This window comes from Chlorocebus sabaeus, chromosome 24 (assembly GCF_047675955.1).
Source record: "Chlorocebus sabaeus isolate Y175 chromosome 24, mChlSab1.0.hap1, whole genome shotgun sequence".
NCBI classification, from domain to species: domain Eukaryota; kingdom Metazoa; phylum Chordata; class Mammalia; order Primates; family Cercopithecidae; genus Chlorocebus; species Chlorocebus sabaeus.
The window spans coordinates 31338306-31351558 of NC_132927.1; the positions used below are offsets into that span (position 1 = coordinate 31338306).

At 45.5% G+C, this 13253-nt stretch overlaps 1 protein-coding gene across 1 annotated transcript in view; it reads right to left on the bottom strand.

Moving 5' to 3' along the window:
• Positions 1–11379, bottom strand: part of GCH1 (GTP cyclohydrolase 1) — a 51278-nt gene extending 39899 nt beyond the window's left edge. The window contains exon 1 of the mRNA XM_037984003.2: positions 10874–11379. Coding sequence (XP_037839931.1) covers positions 10874–11216 — 343 coding nt within the window. The 5' untranslated portion in view covers positions 11217–11379. The remainder of the gene's footprint in view (positions 1–10873) is intronic.
• Between the last annotated feature and the right edge of the window lie 1874 nt (positions 11380–13253).

Sequence of the window (13253 nt, forward strand, 5' to 3'; positions counted from 1 at the left end):
CCTTGAAGCTGAAGGGCAGATTGTTTGTGATGGGCCATCAGAGAGGCATACCTCCAGGGCTGCCCATGTGATAAACAGTGGGGTCAGTTAGAGGGGTATGATCTACAGCAGCTATCCCTTAAAGTCAACTAGGAGACGAGCACATCCTCACTGAGTTAAAGCCTCTCGTCTGAACTCCAGGCATGCACAGCCCTTCATCGCTGCTGATGAACACCGAACCACAAATGCCTAGACCACACAGGTATAATTATATTTTAAGCTATTTTAGTGAGAGATTCCTTGTTTGGGATGTTTGCCAATGGCCTCTATTGAACTGAGTTCTGATTCCTACTTAGGACAAATAAAAACTAATGTGTGATACACAAAACGCATCACACTTCACAGGAACAGCCATGGCCTCTTGGGACTGCACATCACAAACATTTGGACCAACTGGACCTCGAAAAATTCACCCAGAACTCAGTCACGGTCAATTTCCTCACCTAACCCTGGCTGCTTGTTCACAGAAATCTCCATAAGCAATAGTTGTTGATAAGCAAGAGGCAGCAGCCACCTCCCCATGGTTGCCAACCAAAAATAAAAAGGACAGTAAAATAAATTAGAGGAGGGAGATAATAAAGACCAAACATTGCAAAAGAACAAACCTCAGGACCTTCACCTGGGTCTCCACCTCCAGTAAGGAAATGAAACAGAGCGGTTTCTCAGATTAACTGTGCACTAAACTACAATACTAAACTGCCCCATGTGAGGAAATGCAATGGAAGATAAGAAAAAAATGCCAAAAAATGTAGCAAGAGGCTACAACAAAACAAAACCTCACAGCAATGGTGAGAAAGGATAACAGAAAATCAGCCCAGTGTTTTTGCAAGCAAAAAATTTATTCGATTTTAGAAAAATCACTTTGGCATGAATGGATCGGAGCAGGACAAGCAAGGAGGCAAGGTGGCCAGTTAAGAGGTTATTGTAATGTAAGTGAAAGATGACCAACTCAGGTGGTACACAGAAATATTCAGGTGGTACACAGGTCAGGACTTTGTGAGCACGAGTAGCCAAGGGGATTCACGAGAAGGAATAATTGCAGATAAAACAAATAACCAGGTTATAAAGACTAGACGAAGTAACAATATGTGTCAGGTTAAAATTCATTAGAAGGGTTGACTAAGGCCGGAATGAACTTTAAAGATATCAGATAAAGGAGCTGGCCCTAATACCATTAATATTGATCTTTTAAAAGTTTAAAATAAATCTAATTGCCTTGAAAACTCCATTGAATTTTAACTCTGGTACAGATAACTATGAATGTTAGTGTATTCCTTTTACTGGAAAACACTGAGACCATAATCTTTAAACCAGCATGGGCACGTTCTGCAAAAAACAAACAACCCAAAAAAAACTCAAAATGAATTTCTTTCTAAGTTCAACCCAGAGACGGGCGAATCACCTGAAGTCAGGAGTTCAAGACCAGCCTGGCCAACATGGTGAAACCCAGGCTCTACTAAAAACACAAAAATTAGCCAGGCATGGTGGTGGGCACCTGTAATCCCAGCTACTCAGGAGGCTGAGGCAGAAGAATCACTTGAACCCAGGGGATGGAGGTTGCAGTGAGCCGAGATCGCGCCACTTCATCCCAATCTGGGTGGAAGAGCAAGACTCTATCTCAAAAAAAAAAAAAAAAAAAAAAAATTGATGCTTTTAATGTGGATGAAGACATTTTGCAAAGTAAAATAAGCCAGACATGAAGGACAAATATTGTATGCTTCCGGCCAGGTGCAGTGGCTCATGCCTGTAATCCCAGCACCCTAGGAGGCGGAGGCAGGCCAATCACTTGAGGTCAGGACTTCGAGACCAGCCTGGCTAACATGGTGAAACTCTGTCTCTGCTAAAAATACAAAAATTAGCCAGGCATGGTGGTGGGCACCTGTAATCCCAGCTACTCGGGAGGCTGAGGCAGGGGAATCACTTGAACCTGGGAGGCAGAGGTTTCAGTGAGCTGCACTCCAGCCTGGGTGACAGAGCAAGACCCTGTCTCCAAATAAATCAATATTGCTACTAATGGGCTCCAATAGAATAAAATTCTAGTAAATGAATGTCCTCTTGGCCTTGAGTATAACAGATTTAACTTGGTTCAGATACTCTTTGCATAACCTAACACAAATTATCTCCCAATCCAATTACTATAGACTCTAGCTAATTTATAACCATAGGAAACATATTTGTTTTCATAACCTGGAACTGAGAATTGTTCACATAATCCAGGATTCATAATCTGGGATCCAATGATTAGACAGTTGCCCTCTCCTGGTGAGTTTTAACACTGCAGTCTACTCAACCAAATACTAGACTGAAATTACAGTCCCCACATAGAAATCACTGGCAAATGAGTCAGGTGGGGAATGCCCAGGCATAGAAGGGTTTCTAGAGGTGGACAAAGCAAACAGCAGAGAAAATACAAAAGCGGGGATAGGTGGGGAAGAAGGGAGAAAGGATTCAAATAAATTAGTAAAATACTATATCAAAATTAAATCGACAGTCAGAGATTACAATGATTCTCATTCTATATCATCCTCTGAGCTCCGCCACTTTCAAGATACAGTCTTGGGAAAGTTCTCTCTGTGCCCCAATTTCCTTACGTATAAAATGGGAATAATATTGCCTACCCCATCGTGCTACTGTGAAGATCAAATGAGGTAACACATGTAAAAACTCACTGTTCAGCACAAAGTAAGCAATCAGCAGTATTTGTTACTCAGACATCAATCGGCTCAAGCATCGCTTCACCCATTCGTGCTCCCATCTCCCGGCATTGGTCAAGTTCCTATGCCAAGTGCTCTCACTGGGCTGTGTTTTTGTTTATCATCACACTTCTCAATCTCACAACACATTTCTATTTCATGTGATTCTATCTGCTACACTGTAAGTTCCATGAAGGCAGGAACTATACCTGCTTTTGCTTATCCTGCATTCCCAGCGTTCAGTGAAGTGTCTGGTACTTGATGTTCAATGAAATTATAGTAAAATTCCTAGTAATTTTTAAAATAATAGTGTTTAGTACTAATACAAGTTGAATTGTGCCATCCGCCAAAAAAGATATGTTGAAGTCCTAAACCCCAGGTATCTTAGCATGTGACTTTATTTGGAAATGGGGTTGTTGCAGATGTAATCAGCTAAACTAACACAGGCATACTGGAGTAAAGCGGACCCTCCCTCATATGACCGACATCCTTATAAAACAAAAATGTGGACACTGACAGAGGCAGCAATCGGAGTGACGCAGCTCAAACCAAGGAACACCATCAACTGACAGCCACCACCAGAAGCTGGGAAGAGGCAAGGACAGCCTTCCCCACTACAGGTTCTGGAGTGAGTATGGTTCTGCTGACCCCTTGATTTTGGAACTTTAGTCTCTAGAACCATGAGACTGTTTATTTCTGTCATTTAAACCACCTAGTTTGTGGTACTGTGTGATAGTAGCCCTGGAAATCTAGTGCGAGTACCAACCTGATAGCTTTGCTTGCTATAGTGAAGTTATGTATATTGATTTTTCCTCCCGTGTCAGAAAAATTGTTTATAGATAATCCATTTTAAAAGAAACTATTAGGATCGGCTTTTCTCCCCCTTTCTCAGTAACTGCCTGTTTTTATTCCACTTAGACATGTCCAAAATTCCAATTATATAATATGTCAAGTGCCTTGTTATTTTTTTCTTCTTTATTCACAGTGCTCTTTCTGGCAATGAACACAACTAAGTCCTATATAAGTGTTCATTAACAAACCAAACACAAAAATTATTAATGGATCAAAATTTGAATGAGCTATACATCTAAAATAGTACCTCTTAATCCGATGAACATTTCTATAACATACTTTAAAACTTAGGACATAAACTCACCTTTCACCCATGATATAGGGGAGAATAGTAAATAATTTACGTTTTTGTTCCCTGTCACATCTTAGAAGTTGTTAAAATTCTTAGTTCACCAAAGCAGTCTAATATAATAAATCAGAGAGGTTTGTGATTCAAAAAGAAAAACCTTTTGTGACTGCTACCACATTTCAGTATGAAGTGTCTAAGATGCATTTTTGTATAAACAAAGTATCTAATTGCTTCCCATTATCTTTAGCAAATAGACATAATCTTCCAGTAAAAATGGCTGAGGTGGGGATATGACCACTGTCAGTGTCTGTGCTTCCTCAGCCCTCACAGGGAAGCAGTCAGCCACCTCCAATGCCATCTCCTCACGCTGGATTATATGCATGCTTCCCCAAATTTTGAACTGTTAACATGATTTATGAAAACTGTCTTGGCAGACAAGATAAAACCTACTTTAACTAGAAATGTGAGAGTCAAGACTCTTGCATATTCCCATAAACTCATAAAAAACAACTGATGGAACAATTTATACCCATTTAATCCTTAGTAGATAATGCTGTCTGAAAGGCTGTTCCCATGTATACCTGGAAGGGTCAGTTACAGGGGCATGAAGATCGAGGCCCTCAGAGAATAGCAGACTCTCCAATTTAACTAAGTGTAGGTTCTGAATAAAAGAATAGTGGAAACTCAGGAAAGGTACCTTATATACAAAGGAGAACTCACCAAGATAAAACCTTGAATATTTAAGAGAACTAGGATATAGCTAAACTGAAGTGGGACAGAAATAGATCAAGATGAGCTGGTCTGAGCTGGTCCAAGGATCAGCTTGTGATGTAGATTCGAAGGACAGCCAGCTCCTGGGAGAGATGATAGCATCTCCTCCAGCCCTCCTTCCTGGCCCATGAGCTACAGTCCAGTAGTGAACAGTACTAGGAAATCTGTATAACCCTGTCACAGATGACCACAGATGTTCCCATGGTAAGGTACACACTGGAAAGTAGGGAAAAGGTACAAAAGGAGACAGTCATGGAGAGATGCTGCAATGTAGGGAAAACTGAACAAATTCCCCAGAACACCAGGAGTTTGGATCAATCCACACAAGAGGAACTGGGGGCAAAACAGGATTTTGAAGAATGTAAAATGCCAACTTGTTCTAAATTTTACAACACTTAAGTCAACATTACTAACCAGGAGTTAAAATATAGAATACAGATACATAAAAGATAAAAAGTCCTGTATCTTGTTTACAAGCACAGAAAAGTAACCTTCAGAGAAGTATGTTCCTATCCAAAAACAATATATAGTGGCCACTTGACTCACACTCTCTAAAGAAATAAAAGGGATTGTGTAGAATTACTTATGTACCGAAAGATGTAGGTTCCCACTCACTCCTATCTCCCACCAGTATCCTTCCTTCTCCCTGCCATCCAGGTTGGTCCAAGACCCAGACCACCACATTTCAGATTCATTTCTTTAAGTTCAGCATCATCCTTGTTCTCACTACTCTGTCTTCTCTTTCATTATATATCTCTTTAAAAAAAAGAAATATTAAATCCTTAGATCCCCTAGATACAGGCTTTCAAACTTTTGACTACAACCTACAGTAAGAAATGAATTTTACATTTGAAGCTAGTGCACACACACACAAAATTATACCTATAAAACCTACATAGAAGTTTATCAAAACATCCTTACTATATATGATACACTGATCTTATCCATTCTACTTTCTTTTTATAGTTGTTGTTGTTCTTCTTGTTGAGATGGAGTCTTGCTCTGTCGCCCAGGCTAGAGTGCAGTGGCACAATCTCGGCTCCCAGGTTCAAGTGATTCTCCTGCCTCAGCCTCCCAAGTAGCTGGGACTACAGGCACGCACCACCACACCCAGCTAATGTTTGTATTTTTAGTAGAGACGGGGTTTCACCATGTTGGCCAGGATGGTCTCGATCTCTTGACTTTGTGATTTGCCTGCCTCAGCCTCCCAAAGTGCTGGGATTATAGGCTTGAGCCACTGTGCCCAACCTCTACTCCACTTTTTAAAAATTTTTATTTATTTATTTATTTATTTATTTATTTATTTTTTTGAGAATGAGTTTTGCTCATTGCCCAGGCTGGAGTGCAATGGCGCAATCTTGGCTCACTGCAATTTCTGCCTCTTGGGTTCAAGCGATTCTCCTGCCTCAGCCTCCCAAGTAGCTGGGATTACAGGCGTGCACCACCACGCCCAACTAATTTTTGTATTTTTAGTAGAGACAGGGTTTCTCCATGTTGGTCAGGCTGGTCTTGAACTCCCGATTTCGGCCTCCCACCGCGGCCTCCCAAAGTGCTCGGATTACAGGCGTGAGCCATCGTGCCTGGCTACTCCACTTTTTTTTTTAATGCTGTTGACCCAATTCACAGTTTGAAATACACAGAAAAGGTACACTGATTCAGTTCTTTGTGTAGCACTATAAGCAAGTGGCTACGAGTTCTGCATCAGACTCTCTGGATTCAAATACCAGCTCTACTGCTTGTGCCAACCTCTCTGCCTCAGTTGCCTTGTCGTAGGGATAAGATAAATGTTTACTTGAAAATTGGAAGATTAACCAAGACCATCCATGTAAAACTTTTAACCCATTAAAAAGTATGGTCATGCATTGCTTAATAAATGGGGATACATTCTGAGAAACACTTGAAAAATGCAGTTTCATATCACAAACATTGAAGGAAGAGAGTGCTTACACAAACGTAGATGGGATCGCCTACTACACACCTAGGCTACATGGTATAGCCTATTATTCCTAGGCTACAAACCTGTACAGCATGTTACTGTAATGAATGCTGCAGGCAACTGTAACACAATGGTATTTGTGTATTTAAAGCGATCTAGGCCAGGTGGGATAGCTCACGCCTGTAATCCCAGCACTTTGGGAGATGAGGAGAGGAGAGGGGAGGATCACTTGAGCCCTGGAGTTCAAGACCAGCCTGGGCAAAACAGACTCTGCCTCTATTTTTAAAATACAAATAATAATAATTTTAGAAAGACATCTAAACATAGAAAAGGTACAGTAAAAATATAGTAGAAAAGACTTAAGATGGTATATCTGTGTAGGGCACTTACCATGAAAGGAGTTTGCAGAACTGGAAGTTGCTCTGGGTGAGTCAGGAATGCATGGTAAGTGAATGTGAAGGCCTAGGACATTACTGTACACTACTGTAAACTTTATAAACACTGTACACTTGGGCAACACTAAACATACTTTCTGTCTTCAATAATTTCAGCTTAATGTATTTAAAACTTTGACTCTTTTGTAATAACAGCTTAAAACAAAAACACATTGCACAGCTGTGCAAAAATACTTTATATCCTTGTTCTATACCTTTTTCTATTTTTAATTTTCTTAATTTTTTTTCTTTTTACTGAGGCTTCAGTGCAGTGGTGCAATCTCAGCTCACTGCAACCTCCACCTTCTGGGTTCAAGTGATTCTCCAGCCTCAAGTAGCTGTGACTACAGGTATACAACACCATGTCCAGCTAATTTTTATGTATTTAGTAGTTTCAACATGTTGGCCAGGCTGGTCTCTAACTCCTGACCTCAAGTAATCCGCCCACCTCAGCCTCCTAAAGCGCTGGGATTACAGGTGTGAGCCACCACATCTGGCCCAATTTTCTTAATTTTTAAATTTTGTTAAAAACTAAGACATAGGGGAGAGGAGAGGAAAAAACTAAGACACAAATAAACACATTAGTCTAGGCCTACACAGGTGAGGATCACTAAGACTTCACTAGACAGTGGGAATTTTTCAGTTCCATTGTAATCTTATAAACCACCTTCATACATGTGGCCCATCATTGAATGAAACATCATGATGTAATGCATGATTATATTCAATTAACGGCTTATAATAATCTTAAATGGGCCGGGCATGGTGGCTCATACCTGCAATCCTAACACTGGGAGGCCAAGGCAGGCAGATCCCTTGAGCTCAGGAGTTCGAGACCAGCCTGGGCAACATGGCAAAAACCCATCTCTACCAAAAATACAAAAATCAGCCAGGCATGGTGGCACAAGCCCATAGTCCCAGCTACTCAGGAGGCTAAGGTGGGAGGATCACTTGAGTCCAGCAGGCTGAGACTGCAGGGAGCGGAGATTGCACCACTGCACTCCAGCCTGGGCAGCAGAGCCAAACCCTGTCTCAAAAACATGAAAATAAAAAAAATAATAATAATCTTAAATGGTCCTCTCCATGGACTTTTTTTTTCTGAGACAGGGTCTCCCCATGTTGCCCAGGCTGTTCTCCTGAGCAACAACTATCCTCCTGCCTCAGCCTCCCTAGTAGCTGGGACTGCAGGCATGCCACAAAACCTATCTTTATATTGTGGCAAAATATACATAAAATTGGTCATTTTTAGCCACCTTGAAGTTACAATCCAGTGGCATTCACAATGTTGTGCAACTGTCACCACTCTCTAGTTCCAGAACATTTTCATGACTCCAAAAGGAAGCTCCAAAGGAAGCTCCATACTCGTTAAACAGTCACTACCCATCTCCCTCTTCTCGCCAGTCCCTGACAACTACTAATCTGCTTTCTGTCTCTACATCCATGGACTTTTTTTTTTTGAAATGGAGTTTTGCTCTTGTTGCTCAGGCTGGAGTACAATGGTGCGATCTTGGCTCACTGCAACCTCCGCCTCCCGGGTTCAAATGATTCTCCTGCCTCAAATTCCTGAGTAGCTAGGATTACAGGGGCCTGCCACCATGCCCGACTAATTTTTGTATTTTTAGTAGAGACTGGGTTTTCCCATGTTGGCCAGGCTGGTCTCGAACTCCTGACCTCAGGTGATCTGCCCACCTTGGCCTCCCAAAGTGCTGGGATTACAGGTATGAGCCACCCCGCCAGGCCCATGGACTTTTTAAACACTAAGACTTGACCAGAACAGGTTTTTTGTTTTGTTTGTTTGTTTGAGGCAGAGTCTCCCTCTGTCACCCAGGCTGGAATGCAGTGGTGCAATCTCAGCTCACTGCAACCTCCTCCTCCTAGGTTCAAGTGATTCTCCTGCCTCAGTCTCCCAAGTAGCTGGGATTACAGGCGCCCGCCACCACACCCAGCTAATTTTTTTGTATTTTTAGTAGAGACGGGGTTTCGCCATGTTGGCCTGGCTGGTCTTGAACTTCTGACCTCAGGTGATCCGCCCACCTCGGCTTCCCAAAGTGCTGGGATTACAGGCGTGAGCACCGAGCTCGGACAACCAGAACAGTTTTCTAATGTGGAATGATGTGTTCTTTGCAGTCATTAATCCTCTTTAGATGAATCTTCACTCATGAGATATTTCTGCTAACCATTTCTCAAGTAAATCTGTGAGTCACTTTAGGTAATTCTGTGACCTATCTCAGGGTCAGAAATCCCTCTCTCTTTGGGTAATTAGATCCATGCTAGATTACAGAACACTGTCCTATGAATTCTCTTAGGGGAGGGTTCCCAAAGCCTGGCCGATGCTGTGGAGTAAACCACTTTCTGCGTCTGCAAGGGGTAAAATGAGCAAGGCCTTAAGACATTTCATTACATTGTGGAATATCACACACACACACACACACACACATTTAAAGCCCTAGATCTCCAAAGAGCTGAACCCACAGAAAACTGAAAGTTTATTCTTCAGTCTTTGCATTTTGAAACTGCTTCTGAGATTCCAAACTTTTGCAATCGAGGGGTAAAAAAAGTGAACTTGGACACAGAACTGGAAGTCATTCCCGGTTTTAGAGTGCAGCATCATTTCCTTTTGGGGCCCCGCCTCTTTCGCCTTCTGATTTCCCACCCTTCCTTTGGGGTGTGGAAGACTGCGGAAAAAATAACTTTCTTTTTCCCAGGGTCTATTGGGTGGAATCGCTCCACACTCCTTCAGAGAAATAACTGGGGCAGGGAGATTGCCTTTCTAGAGCACTGTTTTTATTTCAGAAAACAGTGAACAGCAGAATGCTTCTTAGGCCAAAGAACTAAATGTCACCAAGATACACGGAAGGTGTAGACTGGAAAATAATGTCTTTGGTCCCAGCTGTAGAAGCCAGAAGCTTTATTTGTTTTAAATATAGACCAACACTGCTTCTCCAGCCAACAGGCAGCAAAGTCCCCATTTTCCACTCTCCATCACCCCACCTTGCATCCTACCCACACTGATTGCATCCCCACCCTCTGGGTGAAAAGCTGACACGCCTCAGATGCTAACAGCACCGGGTCAACCCGGCTTTATTTTAGGGTGGGAGGGTGCGGGGATGAGACTGAGTCCTGGAACCCAGGGAGCCCTCCGAACCCCGGAGTAGCTTCACTGCTTTTTGCGCGGTTGGGGGTGGGGGGAGGAAACAGATTTCAGCAGCCAACTCACCCAATCAATCTCACACCTCAAACTCCGGGGAAGCCCGTGCCCAAAATTGTGCCGAATTTTGTAAATGTCCTGAACTGGAGTAAACTTGAGGTGGACAAAAGTACAACTCTAAGACTCCGATCCCCTGGCAAATCAGTGAGAGTGGAGGTCCCCGAGGCTGCGGGGAAGGATCGCGCCAAGGCTTCAATCCAGATATACACCCGACAATGGGATCTCAATAAGGAACTACCCAGGAAGCCGTCGCCCCAGCAAGTGCCCAGCTGATCCTTATCGTGGGCAAGTTTGGAACCGCAGGTGCCCCAAGAATCCCGCGCTGGGCGCTCAGGCGAGAGGGCTCCAGGCTCCCGTCCACGCCCACCCGGGGCGCTCTAGGAGTGCTGCGCGCTGGAAGCGGGAAGGGCCCCTGAAAGGCGGCTGCAGCGAATCCTGGGGCTGAGAGGTCGCTGCCACCCAGGGCGCCCCGACTGTGCCCCACGCAGGGCCTCAGCAGGGCAGCGGGTTAGGGCGGGTTCGGAGGTGACAGCGCCCGGCTCCCTGCGCCAAGAGTGAGGCAACTCCGGAAACTTCCTGGAGCCGGCGCGCGTTTCCTGCAAGCACCGCCCCCGCCGCCCGCACGCCAGAGCAGCCCGCGGGCGCACTGACCTGAGATGGTCTCTTGGTAGCCCTTGGTGAAGAATTGCATGGCCGAGGCCGCCCTCCAGGGCGTCTTGAGCAGCCCTTGCCGCTGGGGGTTCTCGCCCAGCGAGCTCAGGATGGACGAGTAGGCGGCTGCCAGGTTGGGGAGGTTCAGCTCGTTATCCTCTTCGCTGCGGGGTCGCTCGCCCTTCCAGCCGTCCGCGGGCTGCGCGCTCTTGGCCTCGGGCCGCGGGGTCTTCTCCGCCGGCCTGCTGGGCCCGGGCCGCGGCGGATCCCGCTCGGAGAACCCATTGCTGCACCTGGCGCCCCGCGGCTTCTCCGCCGGGACCCGCACAGGGCCCTTCTCCATGGACCCGCCGCAGCCGCTGCCGTTCGGGAAGTACCCCGGGGCGCTTCGAGGTCTGCGACTAAACTCCGCCGGTGGCCGCGGACAATGGGCTGTGGCCGGAGTCACCTGAGGAAGGTGCGCGACCTGTTTAGGTCACACTCCGAGCCGGGGGCAGCCACAGGCTGGAAAGCCGGGCCTCACCTCCTTTTTATGGCCCGGCGGCTCGGCCGGCGCCGCGAGGCGCTCCCATTGGCCGGCGCCGCCTCGCGTCATGGCGCTCGCGCCGCCCCTCGGCCGCCCGCCCCTGGGGTCCCCAGCCTAGGTCGTGGCTCTGGAGAGGCCCAGAGGGGTTCGGAAGCGCGGGGAAGGAAGGAAAAGGGCCCCGGCCCCTAGGAACCGGCGGGACCCCTCCGCTTATTGCGGAATGAGCCGAATCCGAAAAGAGGCAGGCGCCCAGGAGCTGGGACCTCGGTGGGAGAGACTGGCTGGGCGCCTGGTCGCCCCCTCTTCAGGCCAAGAGGGCGCTGCATTGAAGGGCTCCAGTCCCCTCTCCCAGTGAAAGATCAGCAAACAGGTGGCCTTGCCTGGAGAGAGACCGAGTTTAGCCACCGATTAGGAACCAGCTCTTAAGCTTTCAAGGCAAGAGAATAATGTGACTTTAGACTCGGGTTTAGTTAAAAACGCACCTGCCACCTAGAGGCCAGGTGGCACCGCTGTCGGGGCAAGTGTCACATCAAGTGGCCCTTATGTGGGTCCCTATGTCTAGAAGGATAGTATTTATGGTTGCTAGAACTTTGATCCTGGAAAAATTGATTTGCAAACGAAGATAGGACTTTCACTTAAAATCCATTTCGGGTGGTGGCTCACGCCTGTAAACCCAGCGCTTCGGGAGACTGAGGCTGGAGGATCGCTTGAGGCCAGGAGTTCGAGTCCATCCTGGAAAACATAGCAAGACCTCATCTCTATAAAACCCATTGCATTTTCTAGAAACGCAGTTGTGCAGATTTAGTGCTCAGTTGTTTTACAGTTCCATGCAAAGCTTCTTTCCCTAGATGTTAGTACAAATTGTGAAATGCTATTCACCAACTGAACTCTTAACCAATGACATCTGCTGTAACTGTTTTCTTTGAGATTAAAAAATGGACCTTTTTCCTCACTTGAGGGATTATCTCATAATGCCAAAGGTGAGCTTTAAAACATGTATCAAAATTATATATATATATATATATATATATATATATATATATATTTTTTTTTTTTTTTTTTTAGGCTCACTTCAGCCTCCACCGCCTGGGTTCAGACGATTCTCCTGCCTCAGCCTCCCGAGTAGCTGGTATTACAGGCACATGCCACCACAACAGGCTGATTATTGTATTTTTAGTAGAGATGGGGTTTCACCATTTTGGCCACGTTGGTCTTGAACTCTTGACCTCGGGTGATCCAGCCGCCTCGGCCTCCCAAAGTGCTAGGATTACAGGCGTGAGCCACCTCACCCGGCCATTAATATTTTGTTTCAGAGTGTTTTGTTTTGTTTTTTTCTTTTTTTGAGATGGAGTTTTGCTCTTGCTGCCCAGGCTGGAGTGCAATGGCGCGATCTCGGCTCACCGCAACCTCCGCCTCCCGGGTTTAAGCTTTTCTTCTGCCTCAGCCTCCCGTATTACTGGGATTACAGGTGCCTGCTACCATGCCCGGCTAATTTTTTTGTATTTTTTGTAGAGACAGGGTTTTGCCATGTTGGTCAGGCTGGTCTGGAACTCCTGATCTCAGGAAATCCACCTGCCTCAGCCTCCCAAAATGCTGGGATTACAGGCATGAGCCACCACGCCTGGACTGTTTCAGAGTCTAATGTTGATTTTCTTTTTCTTTTTTTCTCTTTTTTTTTTTCTTTTTTGAGACGGAGTTTCACTCTTGTTACCCAGGCTGGAGTGTAGTGGCACGATCTCGGCTCACTGCAACCTCTGCCTCCCGGGTTCAAGCGATTCTCCTGCCTCAGCCTCCTGAGTAGGAGAGGTGGGGTTTTGCCATGTTGGCCAGGCTGGTCTCGAACTCCTGACCTCA